This window comes from Rhinoderma darwinii, chromosome 3, assembly GCF_050947455.1.
Source record: "Rhinoderma darwinii isolate aRhiDar2 chromosome 3, aRhiDar2.hap1, whole genome shotgun sequence".
NCBI classification, from domain to species: Eukaryota; Metazoa; Chordata; class Amphibia; order Anura; family Rhinodermatidae; genus Rhinoderma; species Rhinoderma darwinii.
The window spans coordinates 375,953,406-375,979,444 of record NC_134689.1 but is presented as its reverse complement, the minus strand read 5'-3'; the positions used below and the strand labels follow the sequence as shown (position 1 = coordinate 375,979,444).

Sequence of the window (26,039 nt, the reverse complement as noted above, 5' to 3'; positions counted from 1 at the left end):
ACATATAATAAATAGTAAAACACTGGTTAAACCTGACATGGAAAAGAACTTAGGAATTTTAGTTGACAGGAAACCTAACTGTAGAAACTAGTGACAGGCAGCTGCTGTCAGGGCAAATAAGATCATGGGGTGCATCAATAGGGCATAGATGCACATGTACATAGTTCTACCACTTTATAAATCTCTACACCGCACAAGGAGTATCGTGTACAGTTTTTGGCACCAGTGCACATGAAAGACATAGTAGAGATTTAATTAGTTCAAAGGCGGGCAACTAAGATAATACATGGAATGGGTGGTACCCAGAAAGATTATCAAAGTTAGGGTTATTTTGTTTCAGACAAAAGAGGGGTGACCTAATAACTATGTACAAATATCTCATAGTTCAATAGAGATATTGTATCACTGGTAGTCGCCGTTCGCTACTATCTGGGTTCCTCTAGCGGCCGCCAGTATTGTTTACCTTTGTGCCTGTGTCCTCCCCCTCCTTCCCGGGGATGCCGGCATGTACTTCTCCTGCCCGTGGCTCGCTCCCATAGGGTATGCGTCCGCACTCTGGTAACCTCTTAAAGGACCAGCGCGCGCACCACTTTGACCTTCCCTATCCTATCCCTGTGCACCCTGCCCTACTTAAATCTGTCCTGCCCTCCTTCTTGTGTCTGAACATTGTTGTGTCTACCCATGTTCATTTAGCAAATGGTCCCTTAGTTGTATCCTGTTCCCAGGGTTCCCGTTTCCAGTAATTGTGTTTGTTCCTGAGCGAAGTCTAGTGTTGGAGTCGAGTCCATCCTCTGTGCCAAGTGTCATCTGCCACGACAAGTGTCATCTGTGCCAAGGAGTCCGCTACGCTAAAGTGTCTTCTTTGCCACGTGTCTGTCAGAACTTCTATGCAGGTACTCTAGTTCTAAAGTGTCATGATCTGTGGGTATGTGGACCCACTAGGCTGCACCACCATAGCGGGGCAAGCAGCTGGCCAAATAACAGTGTACCAAGTATAAACAAAGTCCAGCACAAGGGTACCTGTAATAGTCCAGACAGTAGCAACAGCACAGATGGGACCTTGGCGAAAGGTGATGCAAAACGTGGCAGATGACACCAGATATGGTGTAAGTCAGCAGGCGTAGTAGACGGCACAAGACGACTCCAACACTAGAGATGGCACAGAAACAAATACAGCATGGGCTACAGGTAGCACAACGACAACCCTGGCACACACCTCAATCCCGCTTCTTCAGCGGTGCTTGAGATGTGCCGAACGACTGTGGAGAAAATCGCATTTGGATGCAGATTTCCTCCATTACAAATTTATGCTCAAAACTTACAACTCTGCCCTTCACCGAGCCAAACAATTCTATTTCACCTCTCTCATCTCAAAACTATCTAATAATCCAAAATGCCTCTTTGATACTTTTCACTCCCTCCTTAGTCCTAAAGTGCAGACGCCGATCACAGATCTCAGTGCTGAAGAACTGGCCACTTATTTTAAAGTTAAAATTGACAACATCCGGCATGATATTATCTCCCAGTCCCCTAGTAACATCGATCCCCTTCCCCCCTGCACTCCCTCTTCTTCACTCTCAGCATTTGACCCAATAACAGAAGAAGAAGTCTCTAGGCTCCTCTCTTCTTCTCGTCCTACTACCTGCCCTAGTGACCCTATCCCCTCACACCTCCTCCGGTCTCTCTCCCCAGCTGTCACTAGTCACCTGACTAAAATATTTAACCTCTCTCTTTCCTCTGGTATCTTTCCCTCCTCTTTTAAACATGCCATTATAAACCCATTACTGAAAAAAACAAGACTTGACCCATCCAGCGCTGCCAACTACCGACCAGTCTCTAATCTGCCCTTCATCTCCAAACTCCTGGAACGCTTAGTCTACTCTCGCCTTATCCGCTATCTCTTTGCTAACTCCATTCTAGACCCCTTACAATCTGGTTTCCGCACTCTACACTCCACAGAAACTGCCCTTACTAAAGTCTCAAATGATCTCTTGGCGGCTAAATCTAACGGCAAATCCTCTCTCCTGATTCTTCTGGATCTCTCTGCAGCCTTTGACACTGTAGACCACAAACTCCTACTTAACATGCTCCACTCTATTGGCCTCAAGGACGCGGCTCTCTCTTGGTTTTCCTCCTATCTATCTGACCGCTCATTCAGTGTGTCATTTGCTGGTTCCACTTCTTCTCCTTTTCCCCTTGCTATCGGGGTTCCTCAGGGATCAGTCCTAGGTACGCTTCTCTTTTCTCTCTACACAGCTCCTATTGGACAAACCATCAGCAGATTTGGCTTCCAGTACCATCTCTATGCTGATGACACCCAATTATATGCCTCATCTCGTGACATCACCCCTGCTCTAATACAGACCACCAGTGATTGTCTGTCCGCTGTCTCTAACATCATGTCCTCTCTCTATCTGAAACTGAATCTTTCTAAAACTGAGCTCCTTGTGTTCCCACGATCTACTAACCTCCCTAAACCTAATGTCTCCATCTCTGTGTGTGGCACTATCATAACTCCTAAGCAGCATGCCCGCTGTCTCGGGGTTATTTTTGACTCAGATCTTTCCTTTACTCCTCACATTCAATCACTTTCACGCTCCTGTCATTTTCACCTCAAAAACATCTCCAGAATCCGCTCTTTTCTTATGGAGGAAACTGCCAAAACTCTCATTGTTGCTCTGATTCACTCTCATCTTGACTACTGTAACTCATTACTAGTCGGTCTTCCCCTCACCAAACTCTCCCCTCTCCAATCTATCCTCAATGCAGCAGCCAGGCTCATCTTTATGACCAACCGCTACACCAACGCCTCTAATCTGTGCCAGTAACTGCACTGGCTGCCCATCCCCTTCAGAATAAAATTCAAACTTTTTACTCTCACCCACAAAGCTCTCCACAGTGCTGCACCTCCTTACATCTCCTCCCTCATCTCTGTCTACCACCCTACTCGGGCTCTACGTTCTGACAACGACCTTAGATTAAAGTACTCCATAATCCGAACCTCCCGCTCCCGTCTCCAAGATTTCTCTCTTGCTGCATCCGTCCTCTGGAATGCGCTACCCCAGACAATCAGATTAATTCCCAATATCCACAGTTTTAAAAGTGCCTTGAAAACACATCTATTTAGACAGGCCTATAACATTCCCTAATCTGACTCCTTTCCATGGCCCTCCTTTTAGATTAGTCATCAGAATAAGATTCCCTCACACTCCTTCTCTTCATGTCCATCATACACAGATACTGGCTGGTGACCGGCTCATGCAGCTTTATGTTACCACCCCATGTGTATAAAAATGGCCGGACCATTGTACAAAACAAACACTGTTACACTTTGTGTCTCCCTTATTTCCTCATAGATTGTAAGCTCTTGCGAGCAGGGTCCTCACACTCCCTAAATTTGAATTGTAAATGAACTTTGTCACTATGTAATGTCTGATATTGTTTGTTTCATGTTCCCTCTAAATTGTAAAGTGCTGCGTAATATGTTGGCGCTATATAAATAAAGATTATTATTATTATTATTATTATTAGCAGGGCACGGGAACACAAGGAACAGGATACAGCTAAGGGACCATTTGCAAGACTAACAGAGGAATGCAAACAACGCTCAGGCAATGAGCAAAATGGCAGGACCGTACTTAAAGGAACAGTGTCATCACAAATAATTTTTTTATATGTTAAAGATGTTAGTGCTTTAATAAAAACGTTTATATTCATTTGTGTGTTTGTGTTTTACTGTTTCTTATTTTTACACTTTTTCTTCCCTATGGGGGCTGCCATTTTTTGTTCCATTTCTGTGTGTGTCGATTAACGACACACACAGACATGGAATACGGCAGCCACAGTCCCATAGGGACTGCAAACGGCTCCCGTCCCATTGACTGCCGTGTACGGCGTCTGTGTGGGAACTGCGCATGCGCCGCTCCCACACAGTCCTATTCGAAATTGGCGCCGTCCGGCGCCATTTTCCTGTGGACCGGAAGTCGCGGCCGGACAGTAATATTACTACTTCCGGTCGCGGCTTCCGGACTTGTGCACATGGAACAGCGGCAGCAAACGGAGCGGACGGGCCGGAGGGAGCCGCGGCGGCAGGAGCAGGTAAGAGATTTCAATGTATGTTAGTGTTTGTGTGTGTTTACTACTGTATGTAAACCTACTACACTGTGGGTTACCTCAAAAAATGGCGACACACAGTGTAGGAGGTTAAACCTTTCAAACCCCTCGTTTATCCCGGCACTAGCCAGGATAAAGGAGGGGGGGATGCTGAGAGCTCACTAGAGCGAGGGCTTTTAACCCAATGTTGCAATGCTGCAATTTTGGGAACTAGCTCCATCTAGTGACCAAAAATGGGTAGTATTATAAATTAGAAATAATTTATAATATTTCCTGACTCGCGAAAAAAATAAAAAAAATGTGAACAATGTTTAATCACCCACACACTAAATGTTTAATTTTTAAAAAAAAAACATGTTTTTCTGGCAACACATTCCCTTTAAGTCCAGGGTGATCATGGGCTAATTAGTAATGTTTAACATGTGCGCACACTGGCCCTTTAAGGTTGGGCGCGAGCGTGTGCATGCCCCCTACGGGACACAGCAGAGTGGAGCGGAAGTTAACGCTGGCGTCCCCTGGGGAGGAGATGCGGACCAGCGCAAGTCCATGGCTGCGGCTGTCGGCGGTGAGTAGTCCAGACGGTCCATGCCCGTGGATGTTACAGTATCCCCCCTCTTACGCCCCCTCATCTTGGGGCCAGAGCGAGAGAGGAACTTCTTCATAAGGGTAGGGGCATTGAGGTTCTGTTTTGGCTCCCAGGACCTCTCCTCTGGACCAAACCCATTCCAATCCACAAACTCAAAAGTTCTTGCTTCTACTTTCTTGAAGTCCAGGATCTCCTTTACCTCAAAAACATTGGATAAACCGCTGGGAGCAACTGCAGGGCTAGGGGTTTTAGTGTAGCAGTTCAGGAGCACAGCCTTCAGGAGGGACACATGAAAGGAGTTGGGGATTCTGAGGGTAGGAGGCAACCGAAGCTTGTAGGAGACAGGGTTAATCTGTTGCAGGATCTCAAAAGGTCCGAGGAACCTGGGAGCAAATTTGTATGAAGGCACCTTCAGACGGATATTCCTTGAAGACAGCCAGACTTTGGTACCCGGAAGATACTGGGGTGGCTCTCTTCTTCTACTATCCGCCTTTCGCTTAATGCGATAAACTGCCAGCAGAATAGAGGGCTGGGTCTGCCAGATTTGCAGAAAGTCCCCAAATGCAGAGTCAGCTGCGGGTACCTGAGATGTGGCTGACACAGGAAGAGGGATTCCTGGATGTCGACCGTACACAATGTAGAATTGTGTGGAAGTGGTGGATTCACTTGTGTGGTTGTTATACGAGAATTTGGCCCATGGAAGAAGCTGTACCCAGTCATCATGTCGCATGGAGTTGAAGTGGCAGAGATAATTCTTCATGATCTGGTTAATCCTCTCAACCATTGGATTGAGGGTGGTAGGCTGAAGAAAAGTCCAATCTCACATCCAGGAGTTTGCAGAGGGCTCTCCTGAATTTTTAGGTGAATTGAACCCCCCTGATTGGACATGATGTGAAGGGGCAAGCCATGCAAGCGGAAGATGTGTTGAATAAAGAGATCGGCCAGTCGAGGAGCAGAAGGAAAGCCGGTTAGCGGGATAAAATGTGCCATCTTCAAGAACCGGTCCACCACCACCCAGACAGTGTTGCATCCTGCTGAGGGAGGAAGGTCTGTGACAAAGTCCATCGCAATGTGCTGGCAGGGGGCATTAGGTACGGCCAGAGGTTAGAGTAGGCTGGCAGGTTTGGAAGGAGCAACTTTGTTAGAAGCACACACAGTGCAGGAAGAGACAAAGTCCACAACATCGTTGGGTAGCATGGGCCACCAGAAATGACGAGTAATCAGGCCTTACGAACACCATCGTGCCCAGCCAGTTTAGAGCTGTGTCCCCAGCGGAGAATTCTTCTCCTGTCTGCCAACCGATCAAAAGTCCTCCCCTGAGGGATGTCTCTAATTTGCAAAGGATTGGCAGTGACAATGCTGTGACACTTTGAGAGGACTCCACTGTGTCCTCCGTTTCAAATGACCTGGACAGGGCATCGGCCCTAACATTTTTCTCTGCGGGACTGTAGTGGAGCACAAATTGGAAATGAGTGAAGAACAGCGACCACCTGGCTTGACAAGGGTTTAGCCGTTGAGCCGACTGGAGATAGGTGAGGTTCTTGTGGTCGGTGTATATCAGTATGGGGTGAGCTGCGCCCTCTAGCAGATGTCTCCCCTCCTCCAGAGCCAATTTGATGGCTAGTAGCTCCCGATCCCCAATAGAGCAGTTGCGCTCTGCCAGGGAACAAAGTCTTGAGTAGTAGCCACATACTACTGCCTTTACTTTGGAGCTCCTCTGGAAAAGAAGTGCACCTGCACCAACAGAAGAAGCGTCGACCTCCAAAGAGAACTACCGAGACACGTCAGGATGATGGAGGATCGTGGCTGAAGTGAAGGCTTTCTTGAGGCTAGTAAATGCTGATTCTGCCTCTGGAGTCCACACCTTGGCATTCATACCTTTTTTAGTAAGGATAGAGATGGGGGCCGTCAGTGAAGAGAAATTTGGGATCAATTGCTGGTAGAAGTTAGCGAATGCCAAAAAAAGCTGTATGGCCCGCAGGCCCTGAGGACGTGGCCACTTCAGAACGGACTTTACTTTCTCAGGATCCATCTTGAGACCCTGATCCCAGGAAGGGCAAAGAATCTTTTTAAAAAGTAAATTTCTCCAACTTTTTATCAAGATAGACTACAACGCAGACATAGAGGAGGTCTCGGAAGGTATCATTGACAAATTCTTGGAAGACAGCGGAGCATTACAAAGGCCGAAGGGCATCACCAGCTATTCATAGTGCCCGTCTCGAGTGTTAAATGCCGTCTTCCACTCGTCACCTTGACGTATTCGGATTAGGTTGTAGGCCCCACACAAGTCTAGTTTAGAGAAGATCTTGGCTCCTCATATGCGATCAAATAATTCCGAGATCAGTGGCAAAGGGTATTTGTTTTTGACCGTGATATCGTTGAGACCACGGTAGTCAATGCAGGGTCGAAGAGATCCGTCTTTTTTCTTTACAAAAAAGAATCCGGCACCGGCCAGGGAGGAGGATTTTCGTATGAAACCCCTCTGCAGATTCTCCTTGATATAGGCTGACATGGACTAAGTCCATGGCAAGGAGAGGGGGTATATGCGCCCACGGGGGTGTGAGGCATCAGGAACCAGTTCAATCGGGCAGTCGTACGCCTGGTGTGGGGGAAGCATCTCAGCCTCCTTCTTGCCAAAGAAGTCTGCAAACTGCGCAAAATGAGGTAGTCCTGTCAATGACTGAAACACAGGAGGCAGAACAAGACGAGCCTGTAGCAAGCAGCGGTGGAGATATTTGGAGCCCCATTGTAGAACTTCTCCGGAATTCCAGTCCAGGACTGGAGCATGAAGCCGGAGTCAGGGCAGACCCAGCAACACCGGATTGATGGCTTTAAACAAAATAAGGAACGTAATCTGCGCGCTTATACTTGGAGCTTCAGTGGCTTAGTCTCGGACACGATGGGGTCGGGCAAAGGAAGTCCATTCACCGAGCATCATCCAGGGGTATCTCCAAGGGAACCATTGGCAACTGGAGCTGATCCACTAAGTCCTGTTGGATGAAGTTTGCTGTGGACCCGGAGTCCAGGTAGGCAGAGACCCTGTGCGTCTTCTCACCGGCCACTATGGTCACGGGAATGGACAATTTGGGAGAGAGTTTATTATTTAGTCCTTTTCTTTCTAGGGTTGTCTCTCCAACCAATCCTATGCTCTGGAGTTTTTTAGGCTTTTGGGGACACAGATGCACAAAATGGCCTCCGAGGCCGCAATACAGACAGAGTCCTAAAGTGCGTCTGCGCTGTTTCTCCTGGACAGACAACTGGAGATGGTCTACTTGCATAGACTCCTCTGATTGGACAGCTGATGAGGGCAGCAGGGCTTGCTGGAATGTAGGAGCCAACCTGGGCAATCTCCTAATCCGGTGAATCTCTTGGGACCGTTCCTGGATCCTCATGTCAATCCAGGTGGCTAGAAGGATGAGGTCATCTAGGGTAGAGGGTAGGCCTCGAGCGGCAAGCTCGTCTTTGCTATCGGAGGAAAGACCAATATGTAGCCACTAAGGCTTTGTTGTCCCAGATCAGCTTTGCCGTCAGGTTACGGAACTGAATGGCGTACTCGCCCATGGAGGTATCTCTTTGGAGAAGGGTCAGCAGGGATGCAGCGACTGAAGAAACTCTACCAAGTTCCTCAAATACAGTGCGGAAAGTCCGTATGAAACACTGTGGGTCATGGGTCTACGCTCCCTGACGTTACCAGATGGGGTTCGCCCATGCCAAGACCTTGTCAGTAAGGAGAGAAACTATGAATGTGATCCTTACGCCATCAGCTGGAAATGCACTGGCATGTAGGCTGAAGTGGATCTGACACTGGATCAGAAATCCCCTGCAGGTCTTCGCATCTCTGTCGTAACGGGGAGGCAGTGGCAGAGAGAATAGTGAATCTGTACTGCCAGGAGGTGTAGTAGGAGGAGCAGCAGGAACAATAGGAGCAGGTGTTGGGAGGGTTGCATTTTGCATATCCATCCAATGCGCAATAATGCTCACCGCCTGGAGGAGTCCTGTCAGAGGGCAAGCATCTCTGCCCGCATGGCTCCTCATCGTCGTGGTCTTGGGTCGACCAGCAGGGTCCATGGCCTGAGCGTACTGTCACGATCTGTGGGTATGTGGACCCACTAGGCCGCACCGTCGTAGCGGGGTAGCAGCTGGCCTAACAACAGTGTACCAACTATAGACAAAGTCCAGCACAAGGGTACATGTTATAGTCCAGACAGTAGCAACGGCACAGATGGGACCTTGGCAGCAGGTGATGCAAAACGTGGCAGATGACACCAGACGTGGTTTAATCAGCAGTGTAGTAGACGGCACAAGACGACGCCAACACTAGAGATGGCACAGGAACAAATACAGCACGGGATAAAGGTAACAGGGCACGGGAACACAGGGAACAGGATACATCTAAGGGACCATTTGCAAGACTAACAGAGAAATGCAAACAAAACTCAGGCAATGAGCAAAAGGGCAGGGCCCTACGTAAGTCCTAGGTGATCATGGGCTAATTAGTGATGTTTAACATGTACACGCAATGGCACTTTAAGGCCGGGGGCGAGCGTGTGTGTGCTGATGGGGACACAGCAGAGCGTGTGGGGATGGGACACAGCAGGGTGGAGTGGAAGTGAGACCTGGTGTCTCCTGGGGAGGACTTGCGGACCAGTGCTCACAAGTCCATGGCTGCGGTCGTCGGGGTAGATGGGTAGTCCCGACTGTCAAGGATATTACATAAAGACTTTCATTGACTGTAGTTTGGCCAGCTGCTACTCCGCTACGGCGGAGCAGCCTAGTGGGTCCACATACCCCACTGGCGTGACAGTATGCTCAGGCCATGGATCTTGCTGGTCAACCCAAGACCACAGTCCAAATAGTGCAAACAGACATGCGTGACGTCCGGGCACTCCAGGATCAACTACTACAGGCGGTAAACTCCATAATTACCTGTTTGGATCAACCTCCTGTACCTCCTCTGGCTGTTCCTGCTGCTTCGCCACCTGCTATCCCTCCTGCCTGCCTTGGGTCTGCAATTTCGTTGCCTCTACCCCTTCGTTACGACGCGGATCCTAAGACTTGTAGCGGTTTAATCAGTGTATCATCCACTTCAGGTTATGTGCTCACCACTTTCCCTCTTATTATTCCTCTCCGGCAAAGCACTGGCATATGCGAACACCATCTTGGAACGAGAGGGCCCGTAATTCTCTGATCTGCCACTGTTTCTAGAGACTTTCCGTACTGTGTTTGAGGAACCGGGTCGAACATCTTCTGCCGCTGCCTCACTGCTGACCCTCAATCAAGGGGAAGCAACTGTTGGGGAGTACACCATCTCCTTCTGTACGCTGGCAGTGGAGCTAGCTTGGAATAATGAGGCCTTAGTGCCAACTTTCTGGCAGGGCCTGTCCTCTCATATAAAGGATGAAGTGGCGGCTTGAGAAATTCCTGCTACCTTGGATGCACTAATACTGTTGGCAACCCAGGTCGACATGAGAATCCAGGAACATGCCGAGGATTCATGTACGCCGGGAGAGAAAGTCCTAGACTGGCACCCAAGTTCCAGAGACCCCCACTGACTTCTTCAGTTATTCCACTTGAAGAGCCCAGGCAGGTGGACAGACTCAAATTGTCCGATCAGGAGAAACAGCGCAGACGCTCTTCAGGACTGTGTCTGTATTGTGGCCACAAAGGCCATTTTGTGCGTCAATGTCCACAGACGCCAGGAAACTCCACCACCTATGGTCGGTTGGATAGACAACCCTAGGTAGAACGATGCCAAATCCTCTCCCAAATTATCCATTCCAGTAACCATTGTCTCTGGTGAGAAATCCAAACACCGTCTCTGCTTATCTGGACTCCGGAGCTGCTGCAAAATTTATTCGGCAGGACAAAGTAGATCGTCTCCATCTGGCCATGGTTCTTCTGGAGAGACTCCTGGCAGTCGCCTCTGTGAATGGGCAACCTCTGCCTGATCCTATTTTGTCCATCACTAAACAGCTGATACTACAAGTCTAAATCCTCCACTCGGAACAGATTGCTTTCTTCATCTTGCCAAAAGCTATCAACCCTATTCTGTTGGGCATGGCTTGGCTTTGTCTACATGCTCCAGTTCTCGACTGGAGTTCTGGAGAGGTCCTCCAATGGGGATCCAAGAGTCCTCACTGCTGCCTGCCACAGGTTCGTCCTGTTCTGCCTCCACTGCCTTAGTCACTTTCTGGACTAACCACAAATTATTCCAGCTTTGCAGACGTCTTTAGCAGAAAGGAGGCACAAGTTCTTCCTCACCATCGTCCCTACGATTGTCTTATTGATCTGCTCCCTGACGTCTCACCCACCTCATGGATGGGTCTATCTTCTATCCTTGCCAGAAACCCAGGCCATATCGGCTTATGACAAGGAGAACCTTGAGAGGGTGTTCATCCTTAAATCTTCTTCTCCAGCCAGAGCCGGATTTTTCTTCGTTAAGAAAAAAGATGGATCACTTCTACCATGTATCGATTACCGCGGTTGAAACCAAATCACAATCAAAAACAAGTACCCTTTGCCGCTAATCTCAGAGCCCCTCGATCGAATTCGTGGACCCGAGATTTTTACAAAGCTGGATCTACGCAGGGCTTATAACCTGATCTGGATCCGTCAAGGTGATGAATGGTAGACCGCATTCAACACCGGAGACGGTCACTATGATTATCTCGTGATGCCCCTTTGTCTCTGTAACGCTCCAGCTGTATTTCAGTAATTTGTGAGTGGCCTCTTCCGGGATCTTCTGTATGTCTTTGTGGTGGTATATTTGGATGACATCCTGATCTACTCACCAGATCTGACCATGCACCGGAAGCATGTTTGCCAAGTCCTGTTGCGGGTAAGGAGGAATCGCCTATACACAAAATTCGAAAAGTGCATGTTCGAGAGGAACTCTCCGCCCTTCCTGGGCTACACTAAGAAGGGTGTGAGCTCCAAGGTTTGGACTCTGGAGGCAGTCGGCATTTACCAGCCTCAAGAGCACCTTCACTTTAGCCTCAGTTCTTCACCATCCTGAAGTGTCTCGACAGTTGTATCTAGATGTTGATGCTTCTTCCATTTGTGCTGGAGCACTTCTGTTTCAAAGAAACTCCAACGGTAAGGCAGTGATTTGTGGCTTCTTCTCCAAATTGTTTGCTCTTGTAGAGCGCAACTGCTCCATTGGAGATTGGGAGTTACTGGCCATCAAGTTGGCCTTGGAGGAATGGAGACATCTGCTGAAGGGCGCTATTCACCCCATCATCATCTATACCAGGGGTCACAAACTCAGCTGGGTAAATGTGTTGCACATTGAAAAAATCTGAAGTTGACGGGCCGCATTACTTTTAAATTTGATACAATGCAAAATTATTATTAATCAATTAGTTATTTGAACTACTATGACAATCTTTCATTACTATACCAAAACTTCATTACAATAATAATCTTACATTATTATAACAATACTACATTACTATGATAATACTACATTACTATAATAATAGAGGTTTAAACTAAATGGATATTTGCGAGTTTACTCCAAGTGCTTATTTTAACAATCCAGTTTAAATGTCACTAAATGCAGTCTGGCTGCTCAGTTGGCGGCGTTTGGTATAGACAGTGACGTCATGGGATCGTACTAGATCGGAATGTGATGTCAGGGGCAACCCCAGAGGCGGAGTCCCAAAGCACAGCACTAGTATAGGCTCTGCTCCGGAACTCTGGGGAAGCCCCCGACATTACTGTCCATATACGAACCTCTATATGAACAGTGATGTCAGGGGCAACCCCAGAGCCGGACTCCAGCTCTGCTCCTGACATCACTGTCCATATATGGACAGTGATGCCATGGGCAACCCCAGAGCCGGAGTCCCGGGCAGAGCACTACTAGCGATCTGCCTGGGACTCCATCTCTGTGCTAATATAAGCTCTGCTCTGGGATTCTGTCTCTGGGGAAGCCCCTGACATCACTGTCCATATATGAACAATGGACATTGATGTCAGGGGCTTCGTCATTTGCTGGGGCACCTCTCCTTCGGCCTGCCCTCTCCTCTCCTGAGGGAGCTGCGGTGCCCCTCGGACCACAGATGACAGCATCAGGGGCCGCATGCGTGCTTGAGGCCCATGATCTATACGGACCACAAGAATCTCATGTACCTACAGTCTGCGCAACTATTAAATCCTCACCAAGCCAGATGGTCATTGTTTTTCGCCCAATTCCAGTTCCTGCTCCACATCCGCCCTGCAAATAAAAATGTGAGGGCCGATGCCCTATCCTGCTCATTTGAGACGGATGACTCTGAGGAGGCTCCCCAATATATCATAGATCCTTTCAGGATTATTGCCATTAACCCCCTGCAAATTAGAGACATTTCCTCTGGAAAGACTTTTGTTCGTCCTGCAAACAGGAAGAGAATTCTCCTCTGGGGACACAATTTCAAACTGACTGGGCACTCTGGTGTCCGTAAGTCACGGGACTTTTTATCTCGTCATTACTTGTGGCCTACGCTGCCTAGAGATGTTCTGGACTATGCTTCTTCTTGTACCAATTGCGCCCGAGACAAATCTTCTCATTCCAAGCCTGCTGGTCTGCTCCAACCTCTGCCCGTTTCTGATGCACCTTAGCAACACATAGTCATGGATTTTATCACTGACCTTCTTCCTTCTGCAGGTAACACTACTGTCTGGGTCGTGGTGGATCGCTTCTCTAAGATGGCACATTTCATCCCAGTAACTGGTCTTCCCTTTGCTCCTCGTCTGGCAAATTTATTTATACAGCATTTCGTTCGTCTGCACGGACTGCCCCTCCATATCGTGTCTGATCGGGGTGTGCAATTTACTTCTAAATTCTGGAATGCCCTCTGTAAGCTTCTTGATGTGAAATTGGACTTTTCTTCTGCTTATCACCCACAACCTAACAGCCAAGTTGAAAGGATTCATCAAATACTGGAAAATTATCTCCGTAATTTTATTTCTGTTCAACACGACAACTAGATGCAGCTCCTTCCTTGGGCCGAGTTCTCCTACACTCAGGGCCGCCATCAGGAATTTCTGGGCCCCATACAGCCAAGATGTCTGGGCCCCCCCCCCTCCATTACCGGGGGTGGGCAACGGAAATTGTGGCACTCACGTTTGTACGTTATACGCATTAACTGATTTTGGTGCCGATGTCAATTACAGTGAAGGAGACCATGGAGCAGGCAGTGACCGGTTAATGCTCCAGATTTTGATCTATTTAGCTAAAACGTATCCGACTGTATGGCATACAGTGGAATACGTCGCCTGGGGAACGGCCCAGGGGAAACTCCTGAAGTCACTGCCTATGAACAGAGCTGGAGCCTTCTACTAGCGCTCTGCCCAGGGAGTCTGGCGCTGTTCCTGATGTCCATATACGTAAAGTGACGTCCGAAGCTTTGCAAAGCCTGAGTACACGGCCGGAGCGTCGACAATGCTCTGGCCAGGGATTCCGGCCCTAGAGACCTCTGATGTCAATTTACATAGATGGACAGTGATGTCAGGAGCTTTCCCAGGGACAAAGTCCACGGGTAGAGCACTCGTGATGCTGCCTGGGGACTCCGGAATAACAAAGTCTACTACGCCATTTCATCCTTCAAAAATAAAGTAAACCGACGTCTACAAGCCCGACGGAGGCTAAAAGGACATAATGGAGCCCTGTGAATTATCGTTTACGTTGTTTATACTGTAAGGTAGGAGATTTCCTGACTACACGATAAACTTAGGGCAACAACACGATGTGAAGGGGGAAGGGAGGGGGAGGCACTTGTGAGGATGTAGGGAGAACTAATGCTCCGCTCTTACGTTGCCATTAAAGTTGAATGTGTTTTTCCACAGCAAAAATCGGAGGCTTTCCCTTTGATTCCTGGCGCAGATGCTACAAGCGTGTAGCAGAGCCGCACGAGAATAAGGCCCTGTTCACACATAGTTTTTTGCCACATTTTTTTCAGCGGAATCCGCGGCAAAAAACGTCCGAAATCGCCTCCTATTGATTTCAACAGGAGGCGAAGGCGTTTTTTTCCCGCGAGAGAAAGAAGCGATATGCTCTTTCTTCAGGCATTTCCGTCTCTGACCTCCCATTGACATCAATGGGAGGCAGAGAAAGCCTGAAGGAATTTCAAGGCAGATGTTTCTGCCTGCAAAAAGCTGTGTGAACAAGGCCTAAGTCCCATTGTCATTCAAAGTTGCTCATCCTCGGCTTTTCCATGTAATATAAGTCGCATGCTACTTATTGCGGTGGCGGATTTCTTTTCATGGTGCGGACAAAAATACACGTGGAAAATTTTTCACAGCATGTGAACTTGGTTGCGGAAACCTCATATGCATGGGATGCAGAATCATCGGCATGTCATCGGAATCCGTATCAAATCCAACGGGGCCTTGTGAACGGGGCCTTAGTGGGAGTTAAAAAAAATCTCTGTTAAGCCAAATGCACATGATACTTATTACGTGCAAATTTGTCGCGGGTATTTTCGTGCGGCAAATCCGCAGTGTAATACAGTACCAGCAAAGTAAATGAGATCAAGAAATCTCATCTACATGTCGCATTTTCTGCACAAAAACTGACCTGCGGTGCGTATTTGAAAATATGATACATGTCACTTTATCTTGCGTTTCCGCTTGCGAATTGTTTCTGACTAGTTTAAAAAATAATAAAAAAATCTGCAGCATAAAACCTGCACCTATTTCCGCATCAAAAAGTAAAAACCGCACCTAAAAACGTATAAAAAAAATGCACTATTAGGTGCAGATTTTACCTGCGGAATTACCTGCGGTTTTGATACGGATTTTGTGCACCAAATTCCTCAATGTGTGCGTTACAGAATTTGCTGGGGATTTACAGCAAATTAACCCTTTACATTGTAAAGGATGAAATACGTTACAATTCTACAACATTAGGGTATGTTCACACAGCTTATTTTCTGCCGTTTTTCTGGCCGCAAACGTCTGAAATATCAGAAGCAGAACGCCTCCAAACATCTGCCCATTGATTTCAATGAGAAAAAAACGGCGTTGTGTTCCGATGGGCCGTTCTTTTTACAACGGCCGCGTAAAAAAAACGGCCGCGAAAAAGAAGTGCAGGTCATTTCTTCAGACGTTTCTGGAGCCGTTTTTCATTGACTCTATAGAAAAACAGCTCCAAAAACGGCCGTAAAAAACACCGCGAAAAAAACGAGTTTGCTTAAAAAACTCCTGAAAATCAGGAGCTGTTTTCGCTTGAATATCTCCGTATTTTCAGACTGTTTTTGCGAATTGTGTGAACAGAGCCTAATAGGCATGCAGCTTATTTAACCCCTTCCCTTCTCAGCCATTTTTTGGATTTTAACTTTTGTTTTTTCCTCTCCACCTTCCAAAAGCTATCATTTTATTTACTTGAGGGCTTGTTTTTTGCGGGACAAGTTGTCATTTTTCATGACACCATTTATTGTACTGGGAAGCTGAAAAAAAATTATTTGTGGGGTGAAATGCTGCACGTGCGTGACGTTCTGACAAACCCCATTCACATGAGTTGGGGCTTATTCAGACTAACGTGTTAATCGTCCATGTGAAGGACGTTTTTTTTAATGGCCGTCACACGTCTGCGTGTATTTCTATGGGGTTATTCATATGGTCGTTGTTCTAACAGACCGTGTGAAGGGCCTGTAAAAAAATAGGACATGTCCTATTTTTGTGCGTTTTCACGGATCCCTCAATAAACTCAAGTCTGTGAAAACGGGTCCCGCACGGCTGCAAGTCGGCCGTTCTTCACGTCTGATTTCACACACGTTGGTCTGAATATCGCCTTAGGCCTTATTCACACGAATGTGTCCGTTTTGCACGCGCAAAAAACGCTGCGTTTTGCGCGAGCAAAAGTTCGGTGTGGCATCAGTATATGGTGCGTGGCTGCATGATTTTCACGCAGCCGGCATCATTATGACATTCTGTTTTGATGTTACAACACAGTAAAGAAGGAGGGGCTTTTATATTTCCCTTCACTTCTTTACCTACTGTAGCGCGAATCACGCGTGTCACCCGGAAGTGCTTCCGTGTGCTGTGCGCGATTTGCACGCACCCAATGACTTCAATAGGTGCGTGCTGCGTGAAACACGGGCGAGTATAGGACATGTCGTGATTTTTACACAGCGCACATACGCTGCGTGAAATTCACTGACAGTCTGAATGGCCCCATTCACTAACATAGGTCCGTGCGACGCCCGTGAAAATCACGCTAGTAGCACGGACGTATAACACGTTCGTGTGAATAAGGCCTTATATTGTAATTTGTAGTGAATTTTCAGTGCGCAATCCGCACCAAAAATAGGAGACAAGTAAGTGGCCTTATTCAGACATCCATGTTCGGTTTGTGAAATACGGAGCATGTATCGGCCATATTTCCCGGACCGACCACAGCTCAGGGAGCCGGGTTTCTAGCATCACAATTATCTATGATCACAGTCCCGCCCTTCCCGTCGGAATACTGTCCCCGGTCCCGTACTGAAAGCATCATTACCGTATGGGACAGTATACCAGCGGAGAGGCAAGGACTCCCAGCAACACTGATAAACATGATGCTAGGAGTCCGGCTCCATGAATGTGGTCGGCCTGGGAAATACGGCCAATACACGCTCCGTATGTCACGGACCGAACGCGGCCGTCTGAATAAGGCCTTAGTCTAGTTACACAGTGCGGTGGAATCCCATTTTTTGCCAAAATTTTTGCAAAATCGCGGCAAAAACGTGATTTGACCGCACTGAGAATATAGCCTAACAGCACTTTTCATGTCTTGTATCCTTTTTTTATGCAATTTTCGTAATTGCGGCACAAATCACGCGGTTTTGCAGCGATTTTTATATAATCGTGGCAAAACTGCGCCAAAAAACATTTTAATCAACTTTATACATACTACAAACGGGGTCAGGGGAATGGGAAGCAGGATGGATAGGGGAAAATACTCACCAGTCTGCAGGTCCGTTCGGCAGTGTAGAGGAGCTGGGGGGCGGGATCTCCACACGGAGCTTCAGCACATGCTGCATCTTTCCCTTCCAGTGAAGCTACAACAGGTATGCAGGGGGTGCCGCGAGCGTTGCTAGGGTGGTGCCGCGGGCGTTGCTAGGGGGGTGCTGCGAGCGTTGCTAGGGGGGTGCCGCGGGCATTAGTAAGGGCGGGGCACGAGCGTTGCGAGGGGGGGGGGCCATGAGCGTTGCGAGGGGGGGGGCAACGGCAGCCCGGCGGGCCCCTTTTCTTCATCCATGTGGCCGGGCCCCTGACGGGAGTACCAGTAATACCCCCCTGATGGTGGCCCTGCCTACACTAACCACACGAGTGAATATACTGTTTCCTGCCCATTCTTCATTGTATACAGCCATATACAGTGTCAATTACCTGCAGCTAACTCTTCATTTGCAGACTTTCTTCATATCTGGCAGCAGACAAAGTCCTCTATCCTACAGGTGGTAGACCGCATGAAGAGAAATGCTGATAGAAAAAGAAAAAGCCCTCCTCAGTTTCTCCCCGGACCCAAAGTCTGGTTGTCATCAAAGAATATTCCTTTGAAAATCCGCGCTTACAAATTTGCTCCCAGATTTCTTGGTCCTTTTGAGGTTTTCCAACAGATCAATCCTGTGTCATATAAGCTACGACTGCCTCTGACTCTCAAAATTCCCAACTCCTTTCATGTGTCCATCCTAAAGCCCGTGGTCCTGAAATGCTACAGTAAATCCCCTGGCCCTGCAATTTCTACCAGTGGTGCTTCTGACATCTTCGAAGTCAAGGAGATTCTGGACTATAAGAGGGTAGGAGGAAAAATCTTCTACTTGGTTGACTGGACGGGGTTTGGTCCTAAGGAGAGATCATGAAAACCTGAAGAGAACATTGATGCTCATCAAGAGGTTCCTTCTGCGTTCTGGTCCTAAGAAGAGGGGGCGTAAAGGGGGGTACTGTAGCGCTTGCGGCCGCCGTTCACCGCTATCCCGCTTCCTCTAGCGGCCGCCAGCATCGTTTACTTTTGTGTCGGCGTAGTCCTCGGGGGCGCGCGCCTTGGTAACCTCTTGAAGGGCCAGCGCGCACCACTATAACCTTCCCTATCCTATCCCTGTGCACCCGGTCCTACTTAAATCCATCCTATCCTCCTTCATGTGCCTGAGCGTTGTTGTGTCTACCCATGTTCGTTTAGCAAATGGTCCCTTAGTTGTATCCTATTCCCAGTGTTCATGTATAATGTTTCCTGTATCCCGTATCCAGTAATTCAGTTTGTTCCTGAGCGAAGTCTAGTATTGGAGTCGAGTCCATCCTCTGTGCCAAGTGTCATCTGCCACACTAAGTGTCATCTGCCACGCCAAGTGTCATGTGTTCCAAGGCGTCTGCTGCGCTAAAGTGTCTGCTACACAATGTGTCTGACAGAACTTCTATACAGGTACTCTAGTTCTAAAGACTGCAGTTTGGCCAGCTGCTTCTTCGCTACGGCGGAGCGGCCTAGTGGGTCCACATTCCCTACTGGTGTGGCAGATATCTCTCTCATGATCTATTTATACCCAGGACTGTAACTATAATAAGGGGACATCCTCAACGTTTAGAGGAAAGAAAGTTTCTATATAAACATAGATGGGGATTCTTTGGTGTAAGAGCAGTGAGACTATGGAACTCTCTGCTAAAGTCAGTTCTCATGGTGAATTCACTGAAAGAGTTCAAAGGGGCCTGGATGTCTTCCTGGAAGTCATATGTGCTAGATTACATTAGATGTGTCTTTGATCCCGGGATTTATTCTGATTGCCATATTGGAGTCGGAAAGATGTGGAAAATTGGCATATGCCTTGTGTTTTTTTTCTGTGCCTTCCTCTAGATCAACAATGCAGAAGAATAGACTGAACTGAATGGACTTTTGTCATTTTTCTTCCTCACATACTATGTCACTATGTTACATAGGGTAAGGGGACCAAAATACTAATTGGGTATTATATATTTAGACTTATGTGAAATGAAGGACACCATGTTGGAAACCAGGTTTGCCCACCATTACCTATAAAATAGTGCCCTTTTTTTAAAAGTGAAACTTCTCCCAACTATATCCCATGCAGCAACTGGTGGATAGGTTGGTGGCAGTCCACAGGTGAGTTTGGGTCCCTTATTTGCCAGGACCCCTGACAGCAGTACCACCTGTGTTACCCTGGGCAAGTTTAGGGCTTAAAACAAACCCTCTTCAAAAGATTGAACAGCTTGCCACGCAATAGCTGCTTTTTCTAACAGATGTGTGCTCTGGCTAAGAAAAGGGTCTTCAGTGGGACAATCCTTTAAGGAGTTCAATAAGTTATCACTTTATACAAAAGAACCTGTTCAATTACAAATATTCAGCACTGCTACATTCATACATTGGTAGAAGTGGGCTTATTTATATCCTGTTGTGCAGTAGAAAGAGGGTCTATGACCTACTAGTCCTCACTGACCTTGTTATTTGCACCTACAATCACTCAATGCCAATACATTTTCAGTCTTGGGTGGAGAAAAAATCTTTTTGATCCAACAATTATACAAGAATCAGGAAACATATGGGAAACAATACTCAATAGCAAAGTCTGTATGGCGAGCGCAATGGTATCAGCAATTCTATGTTAATGTTATTACGTCACTAGACATTGGCACAGGATTGTCTTGAAGTTATAACTAGTTTTTCTTTTGGAGGTGTGGCTAGGATAATTAGGGGTGGGGTTAAGGTGGCACATGCTATATGACTGACACTAACGGCAGCTAGCCATTATTGTGACTCCCAAAAACAGCCCGCCAAGCCTAGAATATTTATGTGTGTGCGGGAGGCTATAAGGCAGTAGAGGTGGGGTCACCATGCGGCAACATAAATATTTTGTAACTGGACTAAAAGTGTAAATCTAGACCTGGTTATGTGCACATCAAACAGAGGACAGAGCAGGAAGCGATCAAATTTCCGTTTCTTCAAACCACAGTATCTGAAGCTGAAGAAGAGTTTTCCCTCAACACTAAAAGAGTCTGTAGGTTGTACTCCTCATAGAGCAGCTATGAGTTCTTCTATGAAGACGTTGTTTTCTTTTATGTGTCATAGGTAACAAGTTGTAAAAAGAAGTCATAAACATTTTTGGAGTTTTAAGATATTACCCATATGTTTCAGTGATTCATGCCAGTTTCTTGAGGGCATAAGGACAGTGGTTGTCCTGAAGGAACAACAAGTCCTTCTGTAGCTTACTTTAAAGGATTTTATGTACTTAACGTTTCAAGCCCAATGTCTGTAGCTTCTATGAAAACACTTCCTGTCCCGTGATCTGAGGATTCAGAGTTGTCATGGGGCATTGCGTGAGTTATATTTTGTGACTGAGTGTCCATCCACATCAATGTCCACATCCTAATTGGCTTGAATAGTGTGATTTAAGATGTGGATCCTCAGTGTCCCTATGACAAGCCTAAACGCTTGTAGCACACGACAGGAGGTTTTGTCACGGGGGCACAGGAAGACTGAAGATTCAAACCTATAACTTCAAGCAACAAAGAAGTAAGCTGTTCACATATTTTTGAATTTTCCTTGTACACTAAAGGCCTTTTAATATAATACTTCTTATTCTTACTTATATATATATATATATATATATATATATACCGTATATATATATATATATATATATATATATATATATATATATATATATATATCGTGCCCTTATTGTTGGTTTTGCTTATGTTTTGCTATAACATATACTGGAAATAATTGTTTAGCCTAATATATGGGAACTATGCATACCTAGTAACGGACTGGTGATCGCACTGGACCAACAGTCAAAGGATTGTACACATAGGTGCACGTCTCACTGAAGCCAATAGTTGGTCAAACACCTCCTTGTTCTTGGACATACTTTAAAGGGAATGTGTTGCTAGAATTTTTTATTTTTTTTCAGTTAAACAATTAGTATTTAAGTGATTACACATTGTTTTGATTTTTTTAATTTTTTCTCAAGTCAGGAAATATTATAAATTAGATTTTAATTTATAACATTTCCATGTGGTGGCCACTAGAGGGAGCAGTTCCCAAAATTGGAGAATGGTCACTGTGGTAAAGCAACCTCATTGATGTATGCTGCAAATTTGGGGTAGACACACTCTCCTCTAGTGTCCTCACACAATCCCCCCTCCCTTCTTCTGGCTAGTGCCAGGAGAAGGAAGGGTTTGAATGTCTTCAAACCTCCTACACTGTGTGCCTCCATTTTCTGAGCGACTGCACAGTGCTAGGAGGATTAGATACAGGGCTCAGCAAACAGTATCACACGAACATACACAAACAAAATACACACGAACATGATACACACGAACATACACGAACATAAATGACCTGCTCCTGCTGCCGCCGCCGCTGGTCTATGCTCTTCTTCCTTGCGCCTGCGCTTCGTTGAACATATGGCCGGAAGCCGCCATCTTACTGTCCGGCAGCGGCTTCCGGTCCACATGAAAATGGAGCCAGATTTTGCTCTACGAACGAGCTTCGTTTTGGTCTGTGTGGGAGCAGCGCATGCGCCGTTCCCACACAGACGGCGCACGCAACTGAGAATGGAACGGCTCCCATTCGCATTCTCGATGGCTTTCTATGCGCCGTATTCCATCTCTGTATGTGTCGTTAATCGACACATACAGAGATGAAAAAAAAATGGCAGCCCTCATAGAGAAGTAAAAGTCAGAAAACATTAAAAAGTAAAACATGAGAACACAATTAAATAAAATGTTTGAAAATATGACATTAAAAGCAATATGATAAAAAAAAAAAATTAATGACACCTTCCCTTTAAGAAAAGGGAAGTATTGTGTCATCACAAACAGAAATTCCGACATGGTAGTATTTGATTTCTCCTAAAAAAAATAATAATTCCCAGCTGTTCTTGGATAGGGATAAAAATTGTGCCATGTTTTATAGAGTGTGTCCCACAATCCTCTGCTTACCTTCTAAAACCTCAACTGGCTCAACCACCTCTTTCTTCCTTCCCTTCTGGTGCAGCGACACTGAACGCAGATAATGTACAATGCCCCCTGTGCTGGACTCTTTGGAAGGCTTTATCTTCTTAAACCGATACATCTGCTTTTTTTGAGATTCCTTGTTTTGGGACACACGAGAAGACTTCCATCCTTGAATTCGGTCCCACATACTGCGCTTTTGTCCCTTTTTCCATTGATAAGACTCCAGAGGACAAGGCTCTGGAGTGGTGGACCCTAGAACTTCTGGATCTTCACAAGGTTCCACCATTCTTCTAATTGTGTGTTCTGTAATGGAATTGCTCCGGTCTTCTGCAAAGTAGACTTTTCACAGTAACTTCTAGAACTTATTTCCTGTGCACCATACTATGCATTCATAATAGCATCCACCTTCTGTCTTGCAGACACCTTCACTCTTTCTCTGGTGTTTCCTCTGTTTTTGCAACTTCCTCCGTTCTTATTGCTTCTTCTATCTGAACCTATTCGTATTCGCCTACCACCCTGTCTGTTACGCTCCCTGGCTTGTCTACACCCCTATACTCAGTCCCTCTGTCTTTTTGTATCTTTCGTTTTCTTCTTACCTCTACAACAGGAAATATAAGTTTGGCAAAACTTTTTTCATGCTAACAGTAAACCTGCGGTGTCACGAAAATCTTAAAATATGCAGACCAAAGTCTAGTCAGGTGGTGAGGGGAAGGTAGATTGCGGTGATATGTAAATGCTCTATAATTCACAGAAATCAAACTCAAATAATCAAGCTTTATTAAGCACAGAACAGGAAGGGCCTTATCTTGATGTGTGAGAAATCATACTTTGGATTCCTAGAAATACAACAGAATAAAAGTTAGACATCATGAAATAACGGTCAGGAACTATTTTAATTTACTGCCCTACTGCTTAAAAATAGAAGTCAATGTAAATGTCCCGAGGGGCCCCGACTAAAACCTCCTTGTGCTAGTTAAAACCAAGAGCTCTGTCCTTGGTTTTGGAGGTCCATAGGCTTCCTATAATAACAATGGACACTTGTTGATTTTAATGGATGTCTTTCAATGTTTCATGAGGATAATGTAATTTTTGTGCATTTTTCAATAATAAATCCTAATCATTTTGGCTCCAGCAACTTATATCGGGGAGACCTGCAACCGAACTGGGGGCTCAGTGTGAGACTGTGGTTCACTAGGCCCATCAGAGAAAACTATTCTAAGGGCCTACCCTCCATCTTTAAAGAAGACAACATTTCCTGTTATCGATGCAGAAGCAAAACATTTCCCATTCAGGCATAATATTAAAACCACTGACAGGCAAAGTGAGTAACATTGATTATCTGGTTACAATGGCGCCTGTCATTGAGTGCGATATAATAGGCATCATATGAACAGTCAGTCTGGAAGTTGATGCGTCAAAAGAAGGAAAAATGTCAAGGACCTGAGCGACTTTGACAAGAGCAAAATTGTGAGCTCCATCTCCAAAACGGCTGGACTTGTGGGGTTTTCCTAGTATACAGTGGTTAGTTCCTATCAAAACTGGTCCAAGAAAGGACAGCCGGTGACAGGGTTAAGGGCCCAAGGCTTAATGATGTGCATGGGGAGAAAAGGCTTGCCCGTTTGGCCCGATACTGCAGAAGAACTACTACAGCACAAATTCCGAAAAATATAACTGCCAGCTATAATAGAAAGTTATCAGAACACAGTGCATCACAGCTTGCTGTGTATAGGGCTGCGTTTAAGGTGGTCAGAGTTCCCATGCTGACCCCTGTTCACCACCAAAAGTGCCTACAAATGGGCATGTGAGGATCAGAACTAGACCATGAAGCAATGGAAGAACGTGACGAAGTCTAATGAATCAAATTTTCTTTTACATCAATCATGTGGACGGCCGGGTGCATGTGTGACGATAAACCGCCAGAGGCAATGTGATGCTCTGAGCAATGTTCTGCGGGGAAACCTTGGGTTCTGCCAAGATCATATGATCCATCCTGCAGATCCATCCTGTCAAGCCTCCTCTGCCTCAGTCATTGGCGGGACTGCCTCCCCAGTTTGCTCAGTATGCAGATGTTTTCAGCAAAAGGGAGGCTGAGACACTGCCTCCACATCGGACTTATGACTGCCCCATTGAACTTGTTCCTAATGTCTCTCTCCCCCGTTGACGGGTATATCCTCTCTCCTTGCCAGAGTCTCTATTCATGTCGGCCTATATCAAGGAGAATCTGGAGAGGGGTTTCATACGAAAGTCCTCCTCCCTGGCCGGGGCTGGATTCTTCTTCGCTAAAAAGAAGGACGGATCCCTTTGACCCTTCATTGACTACCGTGGTCTCAACCAGATCACATTTAAGAACAAATACCCGTTGCCACTTATTTCTGAGCTGTTTGATCGCATATGAGGAGCCAACATTTTTTCTAAGCTAGACCTGCGGGGGGCTTATAATCTATTCCGGATTCACCGGGGTGATGAATGGAAGACGGCATTTAACACCCGGGACGGGCACTACGAATATCTAGTGATGCCCTTCGGACTGTGTAACGCTCCCGCAGTGTTTCAGGAGTTCGTTAACGATATCTTCCGAGATCTACTCTATGTCTGTGTTGTTGTTTATCTCGATGATATTTTGATTTTCTCCCCAGATCCGACGACTCATCGGAGGCATGTCTGTCAGGTTCTACTACGATTAAGGGAGAATCATTTATACGCCAAGCTGGAGAAGTGCGTCTTTGAGAGGACTTCTCTGCCCTTCCTGGGCTACATCATCTCGGATCAAGGCCTCAAGATGGATCCTGAGAAAGTGAAAGCTGTCCTGCAGTGGCCACGTCCTCAAGGCTTGAGGGCCATACAGCGGTTCCTGGGATTCGCCAATTTCTACCGGCAGTTTATTCCTAACTTCTCTTCTCTGACGCCTCCCATCTCGACCCTTACCAAGAAGGGTGTGAACGCCAAAGTGTGGACTCCAGAGGCAGAGTCTGCATTTATTAGCCTCAAGAAAGCCTTCACTTCAGCCTCGATCCTCCATCATCCTGACGTATCTCGGCAGTTCTCTCTAGAAGTGGACGCTTCCTCTGTTGGTGCAGGTGCACTTCTGTCCCAGAGGAGCTCCAAAGGAAAGGCAGTAGTATGTGGCTACTACTCAAGACTTTTTTCTTCTGCTGAGCGCAATTACTCCATTGGAGATCAGGAGCTACTGGCCATCAAATTGGCCCTGGAGGAGTGGAGACATCTTCTGGAGGGCGCTGCTCACCCCATCCTGATCTTCACCGACCACAAAAACCTTACCTACCTTCAGTCTGCACAACGACTGAATCCCGTCAAGCCAGGTGGTCGCTGTTCTTCACCCGTTTCCAGTTTGTGCTCCACTACCGTCCCGCGGATAAGAATGTGAGGGCCGATGCCCTGTCCAGATTGT

At 46.6% G+C, this 26,039-nt stretch overlaps 1 protein-coding gene across 1 annotated transcript in view; it reads right to left on the bottom strand.

The window, feature by feature from the left end:
* Positions 1-23,019, bottom strand: part of RASAL3 (RAS protein activator like 3) — an 83,757-nt gene extending 60,738 nt beyond the window's left edge. The window contains exon 1 of the mRNA XM_075855392.1: positions 22,616-23,019. Coding sequence (XP_075711507.1) covers positions 22,616-22,916 — 301 coding nt within the window. The 5' untranslated portion in view covers positions 22,917-23,019. The remainder of the gene's footprint in view (positions 1-22,615) is intronic.
* Between the last annotated feature and the right edge of the window lie 3,020 nt (positions 23,020-26,039).